General features: G+C 64.3%; 1 protein-coding gene across 1 annotated transcript; it reads right to left on the bottom strand.

The window, feature by feature from the left end:
* Window positions 1-361: 361 nt before the first annotated feature.
* ZDHHC5 (zDHHC palmitoyltransferase 5) lies at window positions 362-23,500 on the bottom strand. Its single transcript, XM_082317984.1, has 12 exons — window positions 23,427-23,500; window positions 15,317-16,703; window positions 6,988-7,109; window positions 6,369-6,526; window positions 6,082-6,254; window positions 5,869-5,971; window positions 5,265-5,356; window positions 5,026-5,158; window positions 4,472-4,595; window positions 3,368-3,480; window positions 2,315-3,201; window positions 362-1,834 (listed from the first exon to the last, which is right to left on the bottom strand). The coding sequence occupies exons 2-12, from the start codon at window positions 15,418-15,420 to the stop codon at window positions 1,669-1,671; spliced, it is 2,175 nt and encodes a 724-aa protein (XP_082174110.1). The 5' UTR covers window positions 15,421-16,703; window positions 23,427-23,500; the 3' UTR covers window positions 362-1,668.
* Between the last annotated feature and the right edge of the window lie 81 nt (window positions 23,501-23,581).

The raw sequence follows: 23,581 nt of genomic DNA, 5'->3' as shown, positions 1-23,581 counted from the left end.
CGCCCGGGGCTGCCGTCGTGGGCACCCGGAGCTCCAGCAGCGGTCACGGCGCGACACCAAGGTCCTCCTTTGGTCCCAGCGTCTTGCGCGGGATCCTGAGCCTCCCCAGCTCCTGCGATGCCGTCCCTGGAGCTGCTTTCCTCACGCCCTGAAGAAACCCTTACCTTCCGTGGGAGCAGAGTTTGCCCAGGGCAGCCTGGGGAGGCACCTCCCCGAACAGGGCCGGGCTGGGCTCTCCTCGGGCCCCCTCTCCTCTCCCCCTCAAGAGGAGGCAGGGAAGGCCGAGGCCCTGAAGGACAGGCGCCCTTCGGGGCTCCTCCGTCCCTGGACGCTAAACAAAGCACACGCATGCCCGCTGGGGTGGCTCATTAAATATCCTTTTATTCCTCGTTTTTAAAATGGCTAATAATAATAAAAAAACAATGGTGTGGCTCTGCAGAGGCCACGGGAGAGATATTGCCGTAGAGAAGGAGTCAAGTAGTGCCTCAAGTCCTGCGGGCCCCAGCGGGGGGGGGTTCGCCCGGGCCGGGGAGCGCTGGGCTCCTTGGCTGCATTTTTTTTTTTTTGGCATGTGATGAGAAAATATTGCTTTACGGGGATGCGCCCCGCTGGCCTTCCTCTTCCCCCAACGGAAATAAAAACAACCACGTGACAGCAAGAAAACCCTATCGGACCCATTTGGAAAAAAAAAAAAAAAAAAAGGCAACAAAACCGACAACCCCCAACACAAACCCTGGGGAAACCTAAAGAGAGCAAAAACCGCGGCGGGGGAAGGCTGGAGCCCGCGAGCGCTCCTCTGCGCCAGGCAGCAGCCGCCCGTGCCCGCTGGGTCGGGGAGGCGCGCGGGACGGGGTGCCCTCGGCCCTTCTGCGCCCCGGCCGCCGCGGCCCCCGGAGGCAGCGCTGGAGGCCGGCGGCTCCACAAGCCCCGAGCCAGGGAGGCGAGCGTCCTCGGCTGAGAGCACCGCGGCCTTCGGCGGGGGCCGGGGCACCCCAGCGGGGCGCCTGCCATCCCGCGGCCCCGCTTCGGGTGGGTGAGCGGTGCCGGGCGCCTGCCCCGGCTCCTTCCGCGAGCACGGGAGGCGGCCCTGGCCCCACGTCCCTCCTGCGGGGCCGGTGACGAGGGGGGGCCCAGGCCTTGGGTAGGGAACGGGTAGTTTCTTCCTCTCTCTGGGTAAGATATATAATTTCTGCTTTTTTTTTTTTTTTAATATTTATATTTATATATATATTTATATATACACACACCTGATAACTCAGAAAGAGAAAAAAAATAGAATCCGTAACAATAATAATAAAAAAAAGTATTCTGGTTTAAAAACAATCCATTCCTACCACGCTAGGCGAGCGATCGATTGCACAAGGCCCACAAGTGGCTGGCCCAGCCCAGATGGTGCCGGGGCGCGAGGCCGCGGCCCCCCGAGCCCCCCGCCGGGGCGGCCGCGGGCAGCAGTCCTCGGCGGCGGAGGACGAGCAGCCCCGGTCGGGTGTGTGTCAGCCCCCCAGGTCCCGGCGAGGGGCGGAGAAAGAGAAAAGCGGTGGGGGCCGCTGGCCGTCTCCCCCCGGTCCGGCTCTCCCTGGAGTCCGCAGAGCGCCCGGCCGCAGAACGTCCCGCGGGGCCGGCGGCCGCCAGCCGGGGAGGAGGTGAGGGGGCGAGCGGCTCTGCCCCTCATACCGAGATCTCGTAGGTGGTCCCCCCCACGCCAGAGACCTTCTTGACTCCTCCGCGGGTGGGGCTGCTGAGGGGCGCCTGCCCCGGGCCCGGCGGCGCTGAGCCCAGGCTCTTGGGCTGCCCGTTGGACTTGCTGTAGGCCGTTCTCATCTGCACCTCGTCCCTGGGGAGGGAAGGACAGACAGACACGGTGTGAGGAAGGGCAGGGAGCCAGACACCGCGGGGAGAAGGACGGGACTGCGGGGCGGCCGTCACCCCCAGGAGGGACCCCAGCACCCAGCGCAGCCACAGCCCTGCCCTCCCCAGGGACCCCAGCGCCCACGCACCGCTCCGGCGCCCCGGGAGGCCGTGGGGCGGCCCGGGAGGCGTGGGGGGCACCAGCTGCGCTGGGAGGAGGAGGAGGAGGAGGATTTCCCTCGCCCTTCTCCAGGCCATGTGCAGCATCGCTCCCCAGCGAGGGGCGTCCGCTGCCCCCGGAGGCTGGAGCAGAGCAAGGAGGGCTGGCGGGGGCACCAGGCGGGGAGGGAGCTGCGACGGGCCCCCAGCTCCCTCCGGAGCGTCCCGGTGAGGCGACGGGGCGAGGGTCCCCCTCTGCGGGGCCACAGACCGCTCCGTGCGCGAGGCGGCCGGCGCCGGTACTTACTTTGGTGCCAGCAAGGGCTGCAAGGCCACCTCCTCCGCCTCGGGGACGCTGGCCTGAGACGCTGGTTTTTGGCTGCTGTAAGACACGGATTTGCCCAGGTGGGGGGCGGCGGGCTGGTCGGGGGAGCCCAGGGAGCGCACCCGGAGCGCGCCGGGGGGCTCGGGCTTGCCGAAGCGGGGTGGGGCCGGGCGGGTGAGCGGGTTCTTGCCCAGGGGCGAGCGCTTCGAATCGTCCGAGGAAGAGCTGGTGCGGGGGGCGTTGCTGGAGCCCGGCGTCGACTGGATGCCCGAGTCCGCCAGCCCCGCGTCCTCCTCCCTGCCCGGGGCCGGCGGCTGCTGCAGCAGCTTCTCCCGCTCCTGAATGGAGGCCACGATGTGGCGGGAGAGATTGTCATAGCGCACGGGCGAGGGCTCGCGGGGCGGCGCGTGCTTGGGGGAGACGGAGACGGCGCCGGCGAAGCGGCCGTGCAGGTCGGTCTCTCTCTGCTGGGCGATGCGGGCTGAGAGGAAGGGCGAGGTGTAACCCACCGGCGGGTCGGGCTCCGGGCCCGCCTGCACCGACTCGAAGTCGGGGCTGTCGGAGGGCGTGAGCAGGCTGTCGTACGACAGGCTGCCGTTGCGCGTCTGGTTCACCAGGCTCTTGTAGGAGGTGGAGGTGGTGCCCTCCGAGCGGATGGACTGGAGGTGGCCCATCTCGAAGCCCGTGCCCTGGGCCGACTTCAGGCTGGAGGAGCGGGAGCCGCTGGAGAGCGGGTCGAAGTGAAAGCTCTTGCCGAAGGTGGGCGAGCGGAAGCTCTCGGGCTCCAGGCTCGGCTCCGAGCGGTAGCTGGGCTTGCGGCTGCTCTCGCAGATGGAGTTGGGCTCCTTCAGGCTGTTCACTCGGCTCAGCTGCGGGGCACGGACACAGCAGTCACCCACAGAAAGATGGGGCCCCTGCAAAGCTCCCAACGCCCACCCCGAACTCTCCCCCCGCCAGGAACGTGGCGGCATCCCCTCAGGGCTGGGCTCCCCCCGTGCCGGGCTCGGCCTCAGGAAGGCGGCAGCGGGCGCTTACCTTGGCGCTGGTGGAGTGGGGCAAGGCCGCCGAGCTGCTGCTGCTGCTGTAGCCGGGCCGGTACTTGTACATGGTGGGGGTCGGGGGGCTGTCCTTGCCTAGCAAGCTGCTGTCTGCGGGCAGAGGAAGAGAGAAGGATGCTCAGACTGCGGCGGCTCCCCGGGGCTGCGCAGGGGCAGGAACGCCGTGCGGAGCCCTGCCCTCCCTTCCCAAGAACCGGCTCTGAGCCTGGGGCGGACAGACCAGGGAGGCAGAGGTGGAGAGAGGGACGGGCTCAAGGAGAGGCGCACCAGGGGCAGACGAAACGGAGCGGAATGGAAAACGTGTCCCCGTGACCACGTGTTTGGGGCTGGCACGTCCCTGCCCCTGCGGCGGCCCCGGCTGGGTGACACCCGGGGCGGCGGGGCGCGCGCTGCACGGAGGCGTCAGCGGGCGCCCGGGCACTCCACAGACCTGCTGGCTGGTCGCCCCACGGACACACGTGCCGCAGCCCTTCTCCAGGCAGCGGGGCCAGGCAGCGCTGCGCCCTGGCCGGGGGGACGGGGAGAGCTGCAGAGGCCTCCGGCCGCCACGGGAAGTGGCTGCTTCCAAGCTCTGCCCTTCACATCCCACCTCTCTCGCCAAGCCCACGCAGGCAGCTCCAAACACTGCTTTGCTGGTGCTCAGGGAAGCGGGGAAAGCGAGTCACACAGGCTGCCGCAAACGCGCTCTCTGCCGCCAAGCCAGGCCGGCCGCTCCTCCGCCTCCTTCGTCCGGGCAATGCTCCTGCACCTGCCTGCAGCACGGCAGCCCGCAAGCCTGCCTGTCGCAGGCCACCGCAGCTCGCAGTGGCTCTGGACAAGCACCGTGCCATCTCGGCTCGGCCTCCTGCTCCTCTGACAGAGCAGAGCTGGCTGTAAGCATCCCGCAGGCTTCTCCAAGTGCGAGGGGCCACATGCACCGGCCCAGAACGTGGGCACGTCCTGCCCCACAAGGCGGTGGTGCTGATGCGCTTCGGGTCTGCCCTGCATCCTGTTCCACCTACGGCCCTGGCTCCTGGTCTGCCTGGCGCAGCCCTGGGCTCCCCTCCCAGCGGCTGCCTGGGCCCCTGCGTGCCTTCCTTACCCTCGTTGGTGGCCAGGGTTAAGTGTGTCCTCAGGCCCGTGTAGCGGCTGAGGTCTGGCTTAGGTGGGGGGGGTGGCTCGGCGTCAGCAGACTGGCTCTCCGTCACCTCCAGGCTTCCTTTGGACTGCAGAGACAAAGCGCAGAGGGAGGATCAGAGGGGTGCCGAGGCCTCAGCCCTCCCCTCGGCAGGCAGGGAGCAGGCAGCGGCGTTACGGGGGCTCTCGCTGCCTCCTGGGCCATCCAACATAGCGAGCGCTTGAAGGCAGCAGGCGCCTCGGCTGCTGGGAAGTGCGGAGGACGGGGACCTCCAGAGGATGCTGCGAGGGGGAAGGACAGGGCCGGGGAAGGGCAATGGAGGGTGCAAAGCCTCATGTGGTCGCTGCCGCATGGGAGGGACGTGGTTTCCGTCCCATGGGGACACAGCACAAGACGACATGGAGGGGACGGGGAACGTGACATGGCTCACTCGGTTCTTTACTCACGGATGCGGGCTTGCACCCCTGGGCTCCATGGAGGGCCCCAACGCAGGGACCGCTAATCCCCACCTTCCTCACCTTCGTCCTCTTCAGCTCTGTCTGGATACCGTTGTCCATGATCTTGACAGTGATCTGACCGTCTGACACCTCGGGCCGCAAGAAGGGGGGCCTCACCAGCACCGTCTGCTCGGCCTTCGGGCGCCCGAGGTACCTAGGGAGAGGGGTGGGAGGAAGGTCAAGGCCTGGAGCTCGGGATGGGGCAGTCTGCCCGGGCGCTGCGGGGCTGGGGGGACACCGCCACGCCGTGCCGGGCTCACCTGGGGGCCGGGGAGCTGCAGAGGACCCGGCTGACGTTCTTACAGCAACCGTTGGTGAAGGGGTTGACGCCACCGCGGAACTTGCCTGTCACCTGCGGGATGAGGAGCATCGCAGCGTACCGGGGCGGGCAGGGACCTCGGGAGGTCTCCGGTCCAGCCGGCCAGGCCAGGCTGCTCAGGGTTTGTCCAGCTCACTCACGACAATCTCCAAGGACAGAGACACTTGGAGATACTCCCCCTTTTCCAGGTCCCTGTTCCAGTGTTGAACCACCCTTGAAGGTGAAAAGTCTTTCCCCAGTGTCTAACTGGAAGCTGCCTCGCTTCAAGTTGTGCCCGTCGCCCCTTGCCCTCCCGAGGAGGCTCCATCCTCTCTACAGCCGCCCCTAAGAGCGGCAGTAAGGACCCCCCGTCTGCAGGCTGCGCAGAGGGGCCGCGCTCAGCCTCCCCTCGCGGACATCTCCTGCTCCAGCCCCCAGCCAGCCCGGTGGCCTTCCCTTGCCTCAATCCAGCCTGTCCACGTCCGTCTTGTCCCGGGGAGCCACAAAACGTATCCAGCTGTGGCCTGACAGGGGCTAGCAGCCCTGCACCAGCCCCACAGGCATACCTGTTCGTTGGTAGTACGGCCCCTCGCCACGAGCACCACGTGGAACCCCGTAAGGCCAGCGACGGGAATGAAGAATAAGCCGGCCACACACATCACCACCATACTGTCGGCAGACTGCTAAGGAAGAGCCGCAGCCCTGCTCCACAGTGCGCTGTCCCCAGCCCCACCAACGCCCCCCCCTCGGCCCCGCTCCTGCAGCCCCGCAGAGGATACGTGACCGCCATGCGGACGCCGGAAAGCTCCTCCACCTGGTAGAGGACGTAGAGCAGGCCGAAGCCAAACACCCCCATGATGTGCGTGGTGAGCGAGAGCAAGAAGAGGAAGAAGTAACGGTAATTGCGCCGCCCGATGCAGTTGTTGACCCAGGGGCAGTGATGGTCAAACTCCTGTTGGTGGGGAGAAGACGCGGTGAAGGGCTTGGCTGCCAGGGCTTCCCACCTGCCCTGCGTATTAAACTCTACGTGGAAACGAAGAGGCACCGAGACCCGGCAGTTCCTCACCTCCACACAGTTGTCGCAGACGCTGCAGTGGGAGCAGCGTGGCGGCCGGTAGAAGCGGCAGGTCGCGCACCATTTCATGCGCACCTGGATGCCCTTGATCTCCACCGTCTTGTAGAGCGGAGCTCGGAAGTCGTCCTCCTTGTCCTCGTCCTCCTCAGCTGACGGGGAAACCCCAGCACAGCCACGCGTCAGGGTGCGGGGGAAGGCGACGCCAGGGCCCAGCCAGCCTCCTGCCCTCCCGAGCTGGAGATGCCAGGCATCGCCCTCCTCTGTCGCCAGGCCCATCTCGCCTGGCACGGGGACCAGCCAGGGACCCCCAAACACAGGTAGAGGTGGGGGGCTCTCCCAGGCCCTGCCCCGAACGCGACACCCGCCTGCGCCCCGGGTACCCGATACGGGGTGCCAGGATTTACGCGGCTTCCGCCGCCCGGTCCTACAGGCTGGGTGCTGAACCCAGAGCTACCGTCCCCATAGCGCGTGTCACCACCCGGTCCCACCCGGGCAGCGCAAGGAGGGCTTTCCTCAAGCCTTTTGGGATCAGGCAATCCTCTTTACCTCAGCGGAAGGGGGGAAGGAGGTGGCTCTAGCTGAGACGCTTCACAAGCAGAGCCAGACTCACCTCGTGGGAATATGCCTGGGTCCATGAAGGTGGCCATGCTGAAGTTGGCCAGCACGAAGAGGAAGACGACGGCATTGTAGACAGGAATGACTGGGGAGACGTACAGGCTGAGCCCGGGGCATCTGCAGGCACAAAAGCAGTGAGACACCCAGCCCCTGTCCCCCAGCTCACTCCGGCGCTTTCTGCTGCCCCGCTCCCGCAGAGCCCCAGGCAGGCGTCACCGAGCTCCGACGGTGCCGCGCTCTGCTAAATCATCGGAGAGCGAAACCACCGCTCGCCCCTTGCACCCACAGCCTCACGGGCGCTGCCAGCCGAGGGCCCCGCCGCCACGGGGAGCGACCGCAGGCGGTGGCGAGAATGGGCTGAGCCAGGCCGATGGCACGGGGGACGCTCGGGAGGGATCTGGCCACAGGGCGCCTGAGCGTCACCCTCCGTGCGTCACACCAGCGAGCACGGGGGGCAGGGGGGACCCCGTGGAGGGATGCAAAACCAGCAGCAGCTCCGGTGCCTCCAGAGCTGCTCCTGCTCCTCACATCCCAGAGTCTGAGCCCAACCTGGAGACAACTCCGGTGGCGCACGGGGACCCCATCACCACGCCAGCCTGCCCCAGCCAGCACCCAGCTCCTCCGTGGGCCTGGCCGAGGGGCCCCGCGGGAGCAGGGCGAGGGAATCACCACCGTCCCCCCTGCCCCGGGCGGGCACGGGCACAGGACAGCGGGCTTCCCCCTCAGAGGCGCCAGCGTAATACCCTAATCTGCTTTGCTGCTGGGAGTTTAATCCCGCAGATCTAGGGCAGCATCTGTCCCTCTCTTCCCCCCGCAGCGATAAGCGCAGATGGATTTAGGCAGAAGGAGCAGAGAGGGGCAGAGCGCAGGGCTCGGCGGGCAGGGTGACATATGGTGCCAGCGCTGTAATCCCCCGCAGCCCCCAAGCAGGTAGAGGTGAAGGGGCAGGCGCTGGTCCCGTCCCCTCCTCCGCCACCCCCCCACTGTGACTCAGCCAGGGGACGGGTCCCACCACCGCTGAGGCAGCCCCTGTCCTTGTCACCGCAGCCCTGGGAGCCCCGGCGAGGCTCCAACTGGGAACGAACCCTTGGTCCAGGGCTCTGCCCCCAGTTCAGCCCAGTCCGGGGCTGGCAGGGCCCTGAGCGAGGGTGCCAGGCGGAGGGCTGCCTCCGGGCAAGCGGCGGGCAGGAGATAAGACGGGTCCGGGCTGGCGGCACGGGCACACCCGCCTTGGCACCTCCCTGGCAGCGGAGGAGGGAGAGGCAGGCAGGGCACACCCCGGCACCGGGCACGGCTCCATGCCCCGGCCCTTCCCTGCACCTGCAGAGCGGGACCTGCCCTCCGCTGCCAAGGACAAGGCCGGCCCCGTCCAGGCCCAGCGACGAGGGCAAGAAGAGCGGGAGGGCAAACCCTCTCGCCTTTACAAGACAGCTGGCTAGCAGGAGCGTGGCGTGAGCCAAGCCCTGCTCTGCCGACCACCACACTCCTCCTCCTCTCCCGCAGCGGGGCCCAGTGCCTCCACCCTCAGCAGCACCAGACCAGGGCTGCACCTGCAAACTGCCTTCTCCAAAACCTTCTCCACCCCCCGCCCCGTTCCTCCATGCCGCCCAGGAGCCCCCGAGCGCCTGGAGCCTCGCCCTCCCGGGCACCTCGGGCGATGCCTCCCCGCCTCCACGTATCTGGGGCAGCATCTCCCGGCGTTGCACCGAGAGCTCTCCTCCAGGCCGGGGAGCGGCTCCTTCACAACCCGCGCGGCACCAGCCCTGCCGGCTCTGCCTCCCGAGGCAGCCGGCCCTGCCATCGCCTTTGGAAGCCGGCCAGGCGGATTCTCCGCAGAGCAGGCGGCACCAGCACAGCTGGGACGGGCTGGCGAGGAGGAGCCCTCTCCAATCCGCACCCCGAAACCCTCGGAGAGCAGCTCTGGAAAGGTACAGGACGTACGTGACACCGTGGGCCAAGACAAGAGCGAGGGAAGAACGCGCCAGCTGCGTCGAGCCCGGCTAGCCCAGTATGACCGGCATCGCTGGGAGCTGCCGTGGGACTGGAAGCCACGCCAGGAGCGAGGAGCTCACACCCTGCCCAGCCTCCCCTTCCCTCCGCCGGCTGGGCCGTGCCTGGGAGAGGGCTCGTCCCACCCACCCCCAGCACCCAGCTGCTGCTGGGGCTGCCCCCGGCCACCCACCCGAACAGCACCCGCAAGAAACAGTCAACTGGTTTAAGTGGTTTGCAGAAAACGAGGCGAGAAACTCTCCCAGTCTCGCTGAGGGGAAACTGGTATTTGCAGCCGGGCAGGCTGGCAAGGCAGGGAGCTGGCAGGGAGCCGGCAGCCCCCAGGTACTGGCCCAGCAGCCGAAGGAGAGCTGGGCAAGGGGCAAACCGCCCACTCCTCGTGGCTTGCAGGGCCAGGGGCCTTGCCAGCGGTGCGGTTTCAAGGAGATGGGTGGTTTCGTTAGCCCCCATCTCTCTTCATCGCCGCTGTTGTCCTGGTCTTCGAGAGACCCGACGGGGCCACTCTGTGGGCTCGTGGCGCAGCAGCCCCTTTGGAGGGGCGTTCCCCTCCTCTCCTGCCCTGGGCACCGGACACAGAGGGTACCAAGGTGGACGCTCATAATGTCACCTCGCCCCAAGGAAGGGCAGAGCCAAGCACCCCGCGTCACTGAGCCGAGCACCCCAACTCGAGAGGAACCTCCCTGGCTCTGCTCTCTGTCGAGCTGCAGAGGTAAGAGGGGCAGTGGAGACACCGCCGGAGAAAGAGGGGCAGGGGGCTCAGATGAGCCCTAAAGGTAGGAAAAGCCCTTCCAGAAACCCCAAGCACGGAGCTCCTCTCTCTAGGAAGGCAAAGCCCGGCCCAAATCTTTGCTTGAGAGGGATGGAGGGGAGCCAGGGAGACCCACTGCACGCCAGCCATCCCTGCACAAGGGAAATGCCAACAGCAAAGCCGAGCCAAACATGCAGCCCAGATCCTCGAAAGCCGGACCCTGGCAAGGCAGGGGGAAAGAGTGAGCTGCCTCAGCGGAGGCTGGCGCAGAGGAAAAGCTCTGAGGCAGGCACGGAGGGAAGGACTGGCCTTCCAGGGGGGAGGGAATGCCTCTCCCGTCGCCTCCCACGCTGTCTGGGCCCTGAGTGCTTCCCAGGAGGGAGAAGGCAGCTCCGGGGGGCAGGACAGCGGCCGGCAGCCCCCAGGCGTGAGAAAGGCCGACCCTTTAGCTAAGGGAGCACCGGCAGGCTCCAGACACCCTGGCACTGAGGAGGACGCAGCCACAGCTTTACAAGGACGAGCAATGACGCCAATGGTTCAAACACAGCAGACCTGCCTGGGGCCACCGATCCCCCCCGTCGCTGCAACGCATCTTCCAAACCCAGCCTCCGGTCTCAAACCTAAGGCAGGACCCCGATTACTCCGAGAGCCATCCTGCCAGCCCGACTCCGCAGGTGATGGAAGACTGAACTCCAGCCTTCAGGAAGGAGAACTGATTGGAGAGGCTGGTGTGGTGCCAGGGGGCCAGCTTACAACCCCTGTCCTTCTCAGGTCCTGCCAGCTGCGTGCAACTGGACAGGCAAGCTGCCAGGGTCTGCTCTACACGGAGCGAACTTTACACCCTGAACAACCGGCCGGGGATGCAAAGCCACCCCGGGGTGGGATTTCATGGCCCAGGGCAAGCAGAGCACCCTCCCCAGGGACACGAGGAGCCACGGCTCAGGAGGGCAGCCTCGGGCTGAGCGCTCCTGGGTCGCAAGCACGATGCCGGGGGTCTCCTCCCCTGCGCTCCCAAGCATGGCAGCCCACTGCCTGCTGCCCTCCCAGCTCTCCCCACGCTCAGGGATCCCACCACGCCACGGGAGGGAAGCAGGAACCCTCACGACACACAGGCCATGTGCTACTCGGACCAAACCGCCCGCTGCCGTCCATGCTCGTGGCCCCAAACACAGGGGAGTCGCCCCCCACCCCGCGGGAGGGAACACGGGCCTCTGCAGCGCAGGGAGCAAAGGTGGCCGCCGATCCCCGAGAGGAAACCTCGTTATCAGAAGCACCGACGTGTTCCTGCCTTTTGCTCTCCCAGACGGAGAGCACGGGGCTGCAGGCCCTGCCCCGACACTGGGAGCAGCCGAGGAGCTCGGGCTCCGCAGGGGAGGAGGAGGGAGGCTGCTCGCCATCGTGGCCACGCAGGTCCCGGAGAACTCATCAAGTTCCCTCTCCAGATTGGGATGAGAAGCACGCCCATCGCTAGAAGAGCTGTCGAGACTTGTCTCTGGCAGCACATAAGAGAAATCGGGGAACCTCGGGCAAACTGAGTCACATCTGGATCCAAGACAGGCTTTTTGCCACTTGTCATACCAGGAGAAGCCCGTCACTCCCGGGCCTGGCTTCTCCTCCCCTCCGCAGGCTCAGAGCCACCCTGCGGCCCCTCGGCCCCTGCCCTCCCCCAGAAGAAGGCCGTCCCCGAGGACGCCTTCCCGCCCCGCCTGCACCCCTGGACTCCGACCCGCCGCCGAGGGAGCGAGGAGGGGCCGGCGCCGTGCCAGGGCCGTGCTCACCTCGCGGACCCGCCGCAGGACGGTTGGACTCGTGGCCTCTCCAGCTCTCTCAAAGGCCTCGGTGCAAACACAGCCCCTGCTCACTATGACGGTCACCCAAGTTTGGGTCCACCTAGGAGTGTGCGTGCCGCTGCCTACCAGAGGCACCGCCGGCTCCAGGGACTGCCACATCTTACCCCGGCATCCCCGTCCTCATGCCTCTCCTTTCTCTGCCCTCCATCAATGCCAAAGAGGCAAGAGCTCCTTTCCCAAAGAGGTGCCGTTCCCCCGCAGCCTTCCCAGCTGCGAGGACGGGAGGAAAAGTCGGGGCCAGAAGTTTTACAGACAGATTCACCTAAATGCAAGGAATGGTTTATACTTTGCAGGCTTTTATACAGCCCCCGTAGCCATGCTGAGCCGTGGCCATGAGGAAGAGTCGAGGCAAACAGGAGGAAGAGGCCGACCGATGGCACGCTACCCAGAGAGCCCCTGCCAAGGGCAGCTCGGAGGCGCTCCCTGCTCCGGAGGGGAAGGAGAGGCTGAGCACCGACTGCACGAGGACCAGGGACCAGTACAGCCTGGGGGGAGATGCAGGAATAGAGAAACTGATCCCAAGGGGGAATTTCGGTCCTAAAGCAGCACCCGTTTGAGGCCCCAGCAAGGCAGAGACCCCCACTCCTTCCAGAGGGAGGATGGGAACATCCCCTCTTCCTGCTGCCCGCTCCCTCCAGCACAATCGGCCTCAGCTCATTCCAACTGCCACGTGTTCTGCAGCATCTCCTCATTTAATTAATCAATTAAATAGAGTTCTCGGCCCAGGGGTACAAATCTTGGGCCAGCGTGGATGGACCAAAAGGCGTCCGGCAGATACACTAGAAATAATGCAGCTGGAGCCTTTCAAGAGAGCCGTGCCGAGCCCCGGCTGCTCTCCGCCTGGGAGGGGGCCCCGCGGGAGGCGTCCCGGAGCCCCCCCACCTCACAACTTCCATCTCACCTCCTGAAGCACGAGCTTCAGGTCCGATGCCGACAGCGTAGCCCTCCCGAGCCGGCCCGCAGCGAGCACGCCAGACGCGGCAAGCGCTGCGGAGCGGGGCCCTGCTGCCGCGGCGGGCGGCACCGAGCGCGGCCAGGCAGCAGGCTCGCAGCCGCCTCGCCTGCCTTTCGCCAGGGAAGAGGGGCAGAGCGATCCACAGGAAACCAGGCCTACGGCTCCCGTGCGGGGGGAAAACCTCGCTGTGGTCCTGCACGTTCCCTCCATCCCGCTCCAGCGGCCAGATGGAAACTGCCCCGAGAGAACTGTAACGCCGGGGCGTAACGCAATTCCCTCCCCACCGAATAACCCGTGTGAAAGCGCGCTGCGCTCTGCTGCTCTGCCTGAGATTTAATTTGATGTTTTAAAGTAGGTTAAATAACATCCACTGACCTACAATTAAAGCGACCCTGCCCAGGTGTTCCTGTTCTGAACAAACCTGCTCCGCGGCACCGGCGCCTGCTCCCGGCGATGCCTCGCACCACGCCGCTCGCTGATAAGCGGCTGCTATCGGCTGCTGCGATAGCTCACAGCCAGGTACCGCGGGCTTGGCCGCAGCAGCAAGGACTGGGTTTGGGGGGGGTAGGGCTGCCCTGCTATTCCCCCCCGAAGCGCAGCGCGCAGCCTGCCGTGACAAAGCAGGGGCACGCCTGTCCCCCAGTCACAGCGTGTCAGGCACAGCTGCTCAGAGGACATCGCCCGCTCCCTCCTCTTCTCCTTCATCCCCCTGCAGCGGCAGCACAGCGCCAGCAACTCCCTGCAAGCGTCTGACAGCCCGAAGCAGCAAAGCCTCCGGCCTCGGAGCTGCCGGCAACGCCGGCCTGATGAACGCGGAGCGTCTCGGCGGGGGGACTGCTGCGCGCTGCTGAGCGACACCACCAGCTGCCTCCCGTCGCTGGAAGGAGTAAATCAAACCGGCCCTGTCCTTTAGCCGTCAAATGACTCTTTTATTGCCCGGTTGTTGCCAGGCGTTAAAGCTGCGGTGACCTTCCAGCCACCGATGGCTCCATCCCAGGGAGCGGCAGCAGCCATCACGCCCGGCCCTTCTGCCTCCGGCGGTTCCGGCTAATCCCCGCAGCCACGCCAGCCCGGCCCAGCAGTAAAACCCCTCAGCGGGGAAAGCTCTCAGCGGGGCGCAGTGAAAGGTGCCCTGCAAGAGCAAGCCACCCTGGGGAGCGGGAGAGGCTTTCCGGGAGCAGGGGGTGCACCTCCCTCTCTGCCCGGCCAGGAGCCGCCCAGGAGCAGCTGGCAGCGAAGAGAAACAGGGAAGCAGGGAGGAAAAAGGGAGCTGGGCAGATCAGCCTCCCTGGAGAGGGCTGGAAGGACAGAGCGCACCCGCCAAGGCCGTGGGCTGCCCACCTTCAGGCCAGCGTGCGCTCAGACAGGAGGGATGGAGGGGGCTCAAGAGGAAAAGCAGAGTGGAGGGCAGCTGGCTGGCTGGAGGGAGCCGCTCAACAGGCACCCTGCTTGAGGGGATGCAGGCAGCGGTCACCCACTGCCGTCCTCTCCCCTGCCCGGGACACCCCAGGCCCACAGCCGGCACATCTCCGCCTGCCGTAACAATCCCAAACCCTTTGCACCGAGCCACCATCGAGCCCCCTGAGGCGCGAGCACAAAGAAACACCCGTCTGATCTACAGATCTCTCTCCTGTCCCCCCAAAACACGTCCCCCCTCAGACCCCGACCCCAGGCAGACACTGCCGGATTCAGTAGCCAGCCCCAGTTGCCGTGCTCCAGCATCGCTGCCCAGCACGCAGGCGCCTCGGCGCTGGCCTGGCTGCGGCCGCTCGAGCGGAGAGCACAGGCAGCTCCCTGCCAGGGCTCGGCAGCAGCACAGCAGCTCGGCAGCCTCCTCGGCACCCCGAGGTCCTGCCTCCCCGCCTGCCGCCAACCAGAACCGGCTCAGCTCGGCCCCGAGCGAGCGTTAATAAGCTGTCACCCAGGAAGGGAAAATGTTAATGTGAGCAGCAGCCATGCCCCTCTCCCAGCCCAGCGAGATCCCTACGGTACGGTCTGGCCCTCTCCAGCAACTGGTACCATTTTACACCCCGGCTTTTCCCCACCGGCTCCCAGGCCAACACAAGTGTCTGCCTCAGGGCCCAGCGACCCGCCGGCACGCCACCTCCTTCGGGTCCTCTCCGGAGACACCAAACCCTCGTTTCCTGAGGGCAAGGCTGGTATCAACAGCAGCAAGAGATCCACACAGGGGTCAGAGTACTTCTCCTTGAACTTTCCTTTGTGGCTCACAAATCAGTTACGAAACTCTAAAAATAACACAGAGCCTGCCCCAGCCCACCAAACCACTTCACTTAGCTCCAAAGGAGAAAATTATCTATGCCACTTTCCACCTACAGGTCACAAACTAATTCCCAGCCTGGCTGATTTGCGAGAGAGTTGCCAGTGAGACGAGCGAGTTGTGCAAACACCCGACGACAGGAGAGGAGCGGCTGCCAGGAACCGGAGCCGAGCGGTGGCAAGGTGCCTCGCCAGGATCCTCCATGCCCCGCTTCCTCTGGCTCACCTCACGGGAAAACCCCGTGAAACGGGTCCAGCTGCGGCTGAATTGCTCCGATGGACTGCAGGGCTGCTCCATCGCCCACCCTTGAGCACCCAGAGCACAATATCCCCCCCTTTAGTTCAGCGAGAAGTCGCAGCTCCTCTCCCAGATAACCCCCGTGCGGTCTCTGCCCCCCCAACCTCCCGGCTCCGCACGGAGGGGGCCGGGTCCCCGGGTCTCCCTTCGCCCTCCCCGCTCTTTGGCTGAGTAGCTGGGACTCACGTGAAGGCAAAGAAGAGGGTGGTGGCTCCCACTAGGAAGATGGCAGCAGCTGAGACCGGGACGTATTTGCTGGGTTTGAATCTCTTTCCAGATGCTGCTGGCATGTTGGAGCTGTGGTGGGGGATCCGCCCCGCAGCATAGCCCAGGCCCAGCGGGAGTCAGAGCAAGACGAGAAGGGGAGGGGAGAGGGACGGGGGCAAACCACTACCCAGCCTCCGCGCCGGCTCCCAGGGCGAGCTCTGACCCGAGTGGACGGTCTGGAGAAGTCCACGGCGGTCTCTGGAGTGTGAGGCCCGGGAGAGGAGTCCACACTATGCTCTGCCCCACAGGAGTTGGCGGGCGCAGGGAAGGAGGTTTAAAAACATTAAAAATTCAGAACAGAGAACTGGATTTGGATTTAAAACAGCCGCCGGGGCAAGAACGCCAAGAGCCCTTACAAGCTTCCCTCCGTCGGGCAACAGCCTGCAAAAAGCAGGTCCCCGCACGGCTGACAGCGGCCACCAGGCTCCGAGGGGAAGGGAAGCCTTCCAGGCTCGGGCAGGGGGACGAGCGCGACGTGCGAGGTGGAGAGCTGGGTGCACCTTCCCACCCAGCCAGCACCCCAGGAGAGAGCAAGATATCGTTAAACTTCTTGCAAAAAAGCCACTCCGGGAGTCTCAAGGAAGCCACTTCTCCTTTTTAATCGGCCCTCTGATATGCTGCAGCCCCTCCGGCTGCCGCACGGGAGGAGGGGGTTGTCTCGCAAGCAATCTGCCCAGCTTCCTCGCAGCACCGCTGTGCCGCCGCCTCCTCCTCCTCCTCGCTGGAGGGGGTCACGGAAACACTCTCCCTGATTTCACCAGGATCCGGGACTGGCTGGCTGGCAGTGGCCGTTTAATTTTATTTATTTCTCTCTTGACTGTTAAAGCCGAGGAACAGCTGGTGCAAGGTTGAGCTGTAAATCCTTTCTTTGCGAGGGGGGTGGGAGGGGAAGGTCCAGCAGATTGTGTGTTTTCGTCCTCTTGCTACTTGTTCCTTTCTCCCGACCCCCCAGGCCTTTCCACGGGCTTAGTGTCCACTCGGTGGTTGGGAATCGACAGGAATTTCATTAAATCTTTTCTGCGGCAACCATTTCCAAGCAGCGCAGCGCAGGTTAACGGAGAGGTCTGGAGGGGAGCTTTCAGGGAGTGCTTTTACAACCCCAGAAGACAACTGGTGGTGAAAACGGTGCTGAATAGGTCTGCCTCGCCCATGGCCCGAGCGGTGCCGGGGAAGATCTCGGTTTGTTCCAGATTGCTCCTTTTTTCCCTCCCTTTCCTTCGCTAGAATTCTTCTTCATTAATCCATTTGTCTTTTAAAAAACTACATAAAATCATTAAAACTTGACATCTGGTACGCCACACCTCACCTAGGGGGGAAAAAAAAACAAAATTAACAAGGCAAGAGAAGAGACACAGCCATGTAAAAATACTCACTAAAATAACAGCGAGCTCCCCAGGACACGGAGCAGGCCTTTGGTGGAAGATGGAAACAGCGCCTGGTAGATTTAAAACCCCGTTGGCAAGTCCCAGTCTGCAAGATGCTGATCTCCAAGCCCAGCTCTGACACAGATTGACGCCGTAGCCCCAGACCTATCGCCCAGCATCAGCGTCCCTTTCCACATCTGCAAAACCGGCGTAATGACCGCCCCGTGGAGGCTGTGATTAGCCAAGGGAGCCCGGCCGCAGCCTGCCGTCTCCTTTCCCCGCCCGAGGCCCTGCGGCATTTGCTGCAGAGAAAGCCGAGCCACCTAACCCCTCTGAGACCACCCGAGAAATCCACACCGAGCCCCAGATAAGGCGAGGGACCCTACGACTTCTTGCCCAAGGCCTTTCTGCAGTTGTAGCTCGAGCCCGAATGCCAGAGAACGCCTGCTCCCTCCAGGTGAAGGGGCTGATCAGAGGCTTGGAGCCTTAATACGAGGGTGGAGACCGCAGGAGGAAAAGACAGCCAGGAATCTCGTCCCCTTCCCCCTGGAGGGTAGGAGACGGGAGAGGCCCGTGGAAAACACCGGCCCCTCGACCGAAGGAGGTACGTGCAGCTCTGGACAAAGCAGAGCCGGGTTCTCACCAGGTAGCCCCGACCGACTCAGGGTGCCCCTGGGAACACGCCGCCCTCGGCTGATCACGAGGACGCAGGAGGGAGCGCCACAGAAAATACGGAAACCCAAACCTTTCTGGAAATGGAAGCAGGAGGCACGAACCTGCCCCAAACTCCAAACACCCAAGAGCATGTTGCAGCTCAGGGATGAGCTAGGGACCGATTATTACTGCTACAGCAACCGCTCCTCCGTTTGCCACCCTTCTCCGCTTTGCTGCCGCCTCCCTTGCACTGCAGGTCCAAGTACAGCGCCCAACGACTCGTTGGCTTTTTCCTTCCAGTTTTCTCCTGCCTCTCAAAGTTTTTTTCCTCAGGGTGGACAGGAAAATATCTAGTGCTGACTAAACACTCGTGAAGGTTGAGAGAACTGCGGCACGAAATTAAAGGCGCATTTAATGACAAGAATATATTACAATTAAATCAGTTCAGTCACAAAACGAGGCGTCAGTCACTTTGGCTGACTAATGAAGAAACCGCTCCCACTGCGGAGCAGCTCTTCCTTTGCAGAAACGAATTTCAACTTCTCAAACCAAGTTTTTTGCCCTTGCTTCTGAGAGGAAACCCTGGACCGATGCTCGTGGGCCGGCTGGGGAAAGCTCCGGTTTCACCTGGTAGCAGCTCTTGGCCGCGGCGAGTTTAAGGGTAACACCAGAGAGAGCAGTTGCTTTCCCCGGCGGGCGCAGAGCTCCCTGGAGAGCGGCAGCTCCCCGGCCGCGCTCTGCCCCCCAAACACAATGCTGAGCTTCGACGACGAGAGGCGAGCGCAAGCCCCGGCAGAGACGATTCGGGGAAAAGCCGGACACCCCGCGAAGATGAGCCCTGCCGTGCCATCACCCAGGGAGGGAAGAGCTCGTCGCCTGAGCTAGCTGCTGCTGCTGGGATACAGGCGGACAGCAATTCTAGGGATAGGTTACTCGGAAGTTTAAAGATGACATCACTGCTAATTACTTTAGCAGAAGCAATCTGCTAACACGCTTGTCTGCTGTAACAGAACACCCCAGCCCTTTGAAAGGCTCCGCCATGAAAACAAAGCCACACCTCAAACTCAAACAGATACTGCGGAATTGAAGGAGCTTTTCCCTGTGATATTCCTCCTCCAGAGATCTTCTCCACCCCTCTCCTTGCACAGCGCAATCAGCGCGCTTCCCCCAAAGGCTGCCCCTGAAGCCCCAGCCCCCGGCGCGGGCCCGGCTCGGCTCTGCCTCAGCTCTTCCACCTGCAGATGGGGGCACGAATTCAGGCGCTCCAGCCCCTCACACGGGGTGACCTGGCACACCGTGCCTTTGCAAAGGTCTGCACGCCAGCTCGGCTCAGTACAGAAACGAACGCCAGGCAGCGCAGGAGCGAGCTCCTCATCAAATAAAGAGTGTAAGAGTTGAGATAATTGCTCATGGGACAGTACCTGAACAAGCACTTCGTGTGTGGGAGAAATCCCCAGCGCTGTCATTAGTGACACCCAAGCGAGATGCAACGCAAATATAATCCTTGCTCCTTGCTGCCTTCGCCCAAGAATAACTCCCCAACTCCCCACACCTACAACAGGCTGCCGAGCCCATCCCGCCCGGCCCCCAGAGCCACTGCGCAGCTCGGGCTCCCTCCTCCAGCCCCACGGCGTGCTGAGCCCCTCCGGAGCCCGCAGCCTCAGCCCTGCCGCGGAGGCCACCCCGGGGAAGAGCGGCGCCGGGGAGGCAGAGCCTGCTGCCCTCCGAGCGCCGGAGCCGAGAGCGGGAAGCCGAGGCCAGGACGCCTGCGTGCCCTGACCACAAGGCAACAGCTCCCATCCTCCCGCAGCTGGGAATATCCAGGTGGCTGAAGCCATCCAGGGTGTAGCACGGCGTGCTGGGATCTCTGCTGTGCGATCTTCAAGGTATCTTTTTCCCTTTTCTTTGGGCTAAACTACATGGCTTACCTCACCCTGACCATCCCTGTCGTTTACCCTGCTGTTCAGGAGAAACACAAGCAAAATCCATCCTGACTTCCCACCGATTGTGCTGACTCAGGCCACGTTCACACCAGTTCTCCCAAATATGTGCTTTCTTCCCTAGCCTTCCCCTTCTGCAGCCCTGCAACCCGCCTGCCTCCGCTCCATCAACCCCTCCTTCCCCTCTGCCTTCTTTCCAAACCCGTTGTCTCTCTGGTCACTTTGCCCCATCCGCAAAGGCCACTCACAGACTTCCCTGCTCGGAAGAGCCCCCAGCTCGGCTCGCTTACCTGAGGCAGACACAGGCTCCGCTCCTGCCTCCGATTCCCTTCCCTCTGCCACTTCCAGCCCAGCAACTCCTCCTTTCCAGCTTTGCTGGACCTGCCCTCAACTCAGCCCTACTCCTTCCTCCCCCAGTCAGACTCTACCGAGCGTGTGTGTCACCAGTGACTCCCCTTTCCCTCTCCCTTAGGATTTCCACCTGTTTTTCCAACCCTAGCACCCCCTTTTCAGGGTATTTTCCCAGCTCTGCCCTGCTCAGCCGCCTCCAGAGCACTCTTCCCCAGTCTCAGGAGTTTTCTTCCACTCATACGAGGGGCTGCTTCCGTTTCCCCCATCCCCATTTCTGGGGACTTTCTTAAATTTTCAGTTCCTTCCCTCAGGACGTTTGCGAGCGCGACTGCTGCCACCTTCCATTTCTTTCAGTCCGAGACTCCTTTTCTTCGGTTAAGGCCCTGTAAAGTCTCACTCTAATTCCCTCTTCTTCCAGCAGTTGCTTCTCAAAGCCCTGCGCTCCTCCTTTCCTTCCTACCGCGCTTTCCACCCTGCTTTACTCAGCCTGCTACAAGCCCTCTCTCACTGTCTTCCCTAGCTATCTACCCAGGCGCAGCCTGAAGAGCTGGGTGCTTTGTGGCTCAATCTTTCTGAAGCACCACACAGGACATGAAAACACGCTTCACCGGGCTCTCCCCACCTTTGCTGGGTTGGGGAAAACGTGTAACCCACTCACAACATTCCCGTCCTTATTCCAATCCCTGACGATAACCACCGCAGCTCCTCGACGTGCTCCTAACCCTGGAAGAAGGAAACGCGCACATCAGCATCACGAGCTTCCCTTAAACACGGCCTTTCACCGCCGCCCGGGGACAGCAGCGTAATGGCACGGGGAGGAGAGAGTTCACTCTCAGTCACTGCTTCCGAAACGTGCGTCACCTCGCCGCGCTCCGCAGCTCCCTACCTGCCTACCCCAACCCAGCCGAGTTTCCATGGCGCAGGCCCAACAGACAAACAATTCCTTCCGCGTGAGGCAGCTGCCAGACAGGGCAGATCCAGGATGGCACAGAGACAGGATGTGCTTTACCTGTTCCCGCTTGGGTTTGGTTATCTGCACCCGGGAGGAGTTACGCGGAGAAGCCCGTTCCGGAGCTCGCTGCTGTCCTCAGCCTCGGCACCCCGACCCCTCGCCGCTGAGCCCAAGCCCAAGGACCCCCCCTTTTCTACCTCCACAGGCTCTCCCTGCTAACTTTGACGTTGCACGATCAGCTCTCACCGACCACTGAGATTTAAAACTCTCAAAATTAGCAGAGAGAGCAAAAGCATCCTCAAACCTGCCGGCCAGCACCACAACCAGACCGAACGTCTCATGCTGCAGGCCGCCAACACGAGAACACCGCTTCTCTCGGCCGCCCTCCCCGCCTTCCAGCACGGAACGTTACCCCCGGGATCGGAAACGGGCTCCAGCCAGCGCCCGCTGCCGCAGGGCGTCCCTGTGGCCACAGATCCCGGACAGCCAGAAGTCAAAGGCGGATTTTTTCAGCCCAGACAACAGGACTGGACATCGACTGCTGAGATGCAGACTACAAACTAAAGGCAAAGCCGTTATCATCGGTCGGCCGGACGTCACAGGGAGAGGTAAACACCGAGACTCCCACCGCAACATGAAGCCGCGGGGTCTCCCCACAGCAGACGGTTTTCTTACCACCCGTACCACGGTAATACAGAATTCAGGCCTTCTGGTGCTCAGCACCGTACATAAACAGGAGTCCCTGCCTCAAAGAGAGGATTTGGTGACACTTCCCTGCTTTAAACTCAAAAGGAGGATGCGCAGCAGCGCGTACCAGCGCCTGTGCTCTGCGGGGAGCGTGGAAACCCGGCCAGAACGAGGCTCCCACGGCCGCCCTCCTGGCTCCAGGTGGAACGGCCTACGGCTCGCACGACTGCGTTCCTCCGCAGTTAGACGTACAGGTTCGTTAAGGAGAATAAGATACAGAAAATGGACAAATATTTTATGGCAGACAACAGCTAGAAGGCTGGCGTCCCCTCAGCGCTTATCTCCCGGCCTGGCTTGCACCACTTCCATCCTCCTTCCTCTGCCCGCCTCGCCGGTTTACGTGGGATTAGCCCCATTTTACGGGCAAAGCAGGGAAGAACGAGGTCTCATCCATCGCAGCTGTGTCTCGCTCCGTGCACCACAGCGAGCGAGGGGCAAATCCAGCCTCTCGCTTTTGTGTTACGAGACGCAACAGTCAGCGACGGAAGCAACGTCCCCGGTGATAGATGGGAACGACCCCAAACAGGCCTCTACAACGGGAGTTAAGGGTCTCCGTTGGACCCCGTCAGCCCTAATTACCTAATTACCACCTCCTCCGTCTCCAGTTGGGGCTCGTACCTCAGAAATGAACAGAAATACAGCGCTCTGCTAAAGAACCACCGCTGCCTCGACCGGAGGTAGCGCAGGTGATAATTTGATTAAGCCCACTAAGATGATCTAAGGTCTAACTCTCCTCATTTTGATCTAGAGAAGGCTCTAATCATATTTTATACCCCCCAAAAAAATCAGCAGCACCTGTTACAGAAAAGCCTGCTTCCCTAAACACCCAAGTTCAGATCCGTGCAGATCCAGGGGAAAACGCTTCCCAGGGAGTCACCGGGAAGGCGGCAGGAGGAAGGCAGGAGCGGCCGAACGCCTCCCGAATCAGGGAGGCGGCGGGGGGGCGGAACGCCGGCATTTTTCTCTCATCTCTGGGAGATGCGGCCAAACGCACAGGCGCAATAATCCGGGGTTTGCACAGTTCGGGACTTCTGAGGAGAAGTCAGGTTGAACACGGGCCACGCAACCCATGCACCGCCGAAAACGGGGAACGCAACGCGGAAACGCGCTGCGAGGAGGAACCGCGCTTCGGACGCGCGGGACGGGACTGCGTGGCCGGGGAGCGGGGTCTCAACTCCCGGTCCTCGGCAGCCGCGGAGCCAGCGCGCCCGCGTCCAGGCGCCGGGCTTTCACGAAGCAAAGCGATTTCCTCGGAGGCGCCGGGGCAGCGGGGACGGCCCCGGGGAGAGGAGAGCGGGCGAGCCCAGGCGAAAGCTCCCTGCTGCGGGCCAGGGCCCTGCCGGCCGCCCGGGCAGGAGGCAGCAGGGCGGCTGCCACCCCGCCTGCCCGGGGCTGCGCCGGGCCCGGACCCCGCAGGAAGGGGCCGGGCCGGGTACCGGCGTCCCCCTCCCAGCCCCGCACCGCTCCCCGCTGCCCGGCCTCCGCCTCCCCCGGCCGAGGGCAGCGCCCGCCCCGCGGAGGGGCCTCCCCCGGCGGGGAAGGAAGGGGGACTCCGGGCGAGGGGAAGGGCCGGCGCCCGGCGGAGGAAGCAGCGGCGGCCGGGGCAGGAGGAAGCGGCGCTCCGGCCCGGGAGGCGGCTCGGGCCGTCGGGCAGGGCCGGGAGGCGGCCGTGCGGAACGGGGCCACGGGCACCGTCACCGGGGCCGCCCGAGGGGCGGGCGGGGGTGCGCGGGGGCCGGGCGCTCCCCGCCGGGGCGGGCCGCGAAGGGGCCGCGGGAGGCGGGGGCCGAGCGGGAGGGAGCCGCCGGGGGGAACCGGGGCGCGGCCGGAGCGGCACACGGGGGCGGCGGCAGGCGGGGGGGGGGAGCCGCCGGGGCAGCCGGGCCTGCGGCGGGCGGGCGGGGGCGGCCGGCAGCCAGGCCCGGGGAGGGGCGCGGGGCCCGGCGGCTGCCGGGGGGGAGGCGGCGGGGCCGGTGCCCGCGGGGGAGGCGGCGGGGGCACCGGCGGCTCACGTGACTCACCGGCGGCGGCGGCGGGCGCGCGGCCGAGGCTCGGGCAGGGACGGTCGCCGCGCTCGGCGGCAGGGCACGACGTCACGGCCGCGCCTGCGCGCCGCCCGCCGGCCGCGCGCGCCCCCGCCGGCGCTCCTCATTGGCCGCCGGCCGGGCAGGGCGGG

Source organism: Platalea leucorodia, assembly GCF_965183815.1.
Source record: "Platalea leucorodia genome assembly, chromosome: 7".
NCBI classification, from domain to species: domain Eukaryota; kingdom Metazoa; phylum Chordata; class Aves; order Pelecaniformes; family Threskiornithidae; genus Platalea; species Platalea leucorodia.
This window is presented reverse-complemented; position numbering and strand designations above follow the sequence as displayed.

Excerpts from the sequence above, each read along its gene's own strand:
- ZDHHC5 (XM_082317984.1), bottom strand. The coding sequence starts at position 15,420 with ATGCCAGCAGCATCTGGAAAGAGATTCAAACCCAGCAAATACGTCCCG. Across the intron at positions 6,527-6,987 it reads CCCAGGCATATTCCCACGAG|CTGAGGAGGACGAGGACAAG; the intron begins GTGAGTCTGGCT and ends TTTCCCCGTCAG. Across the intron at positions 6,255-6,368 it reads TCTGCGACAACTGTGTGGAG|GAGTTTGACCATCACTGCCC; the intron begins GTGAGGAACTGC and ends CCCCACCAACAG.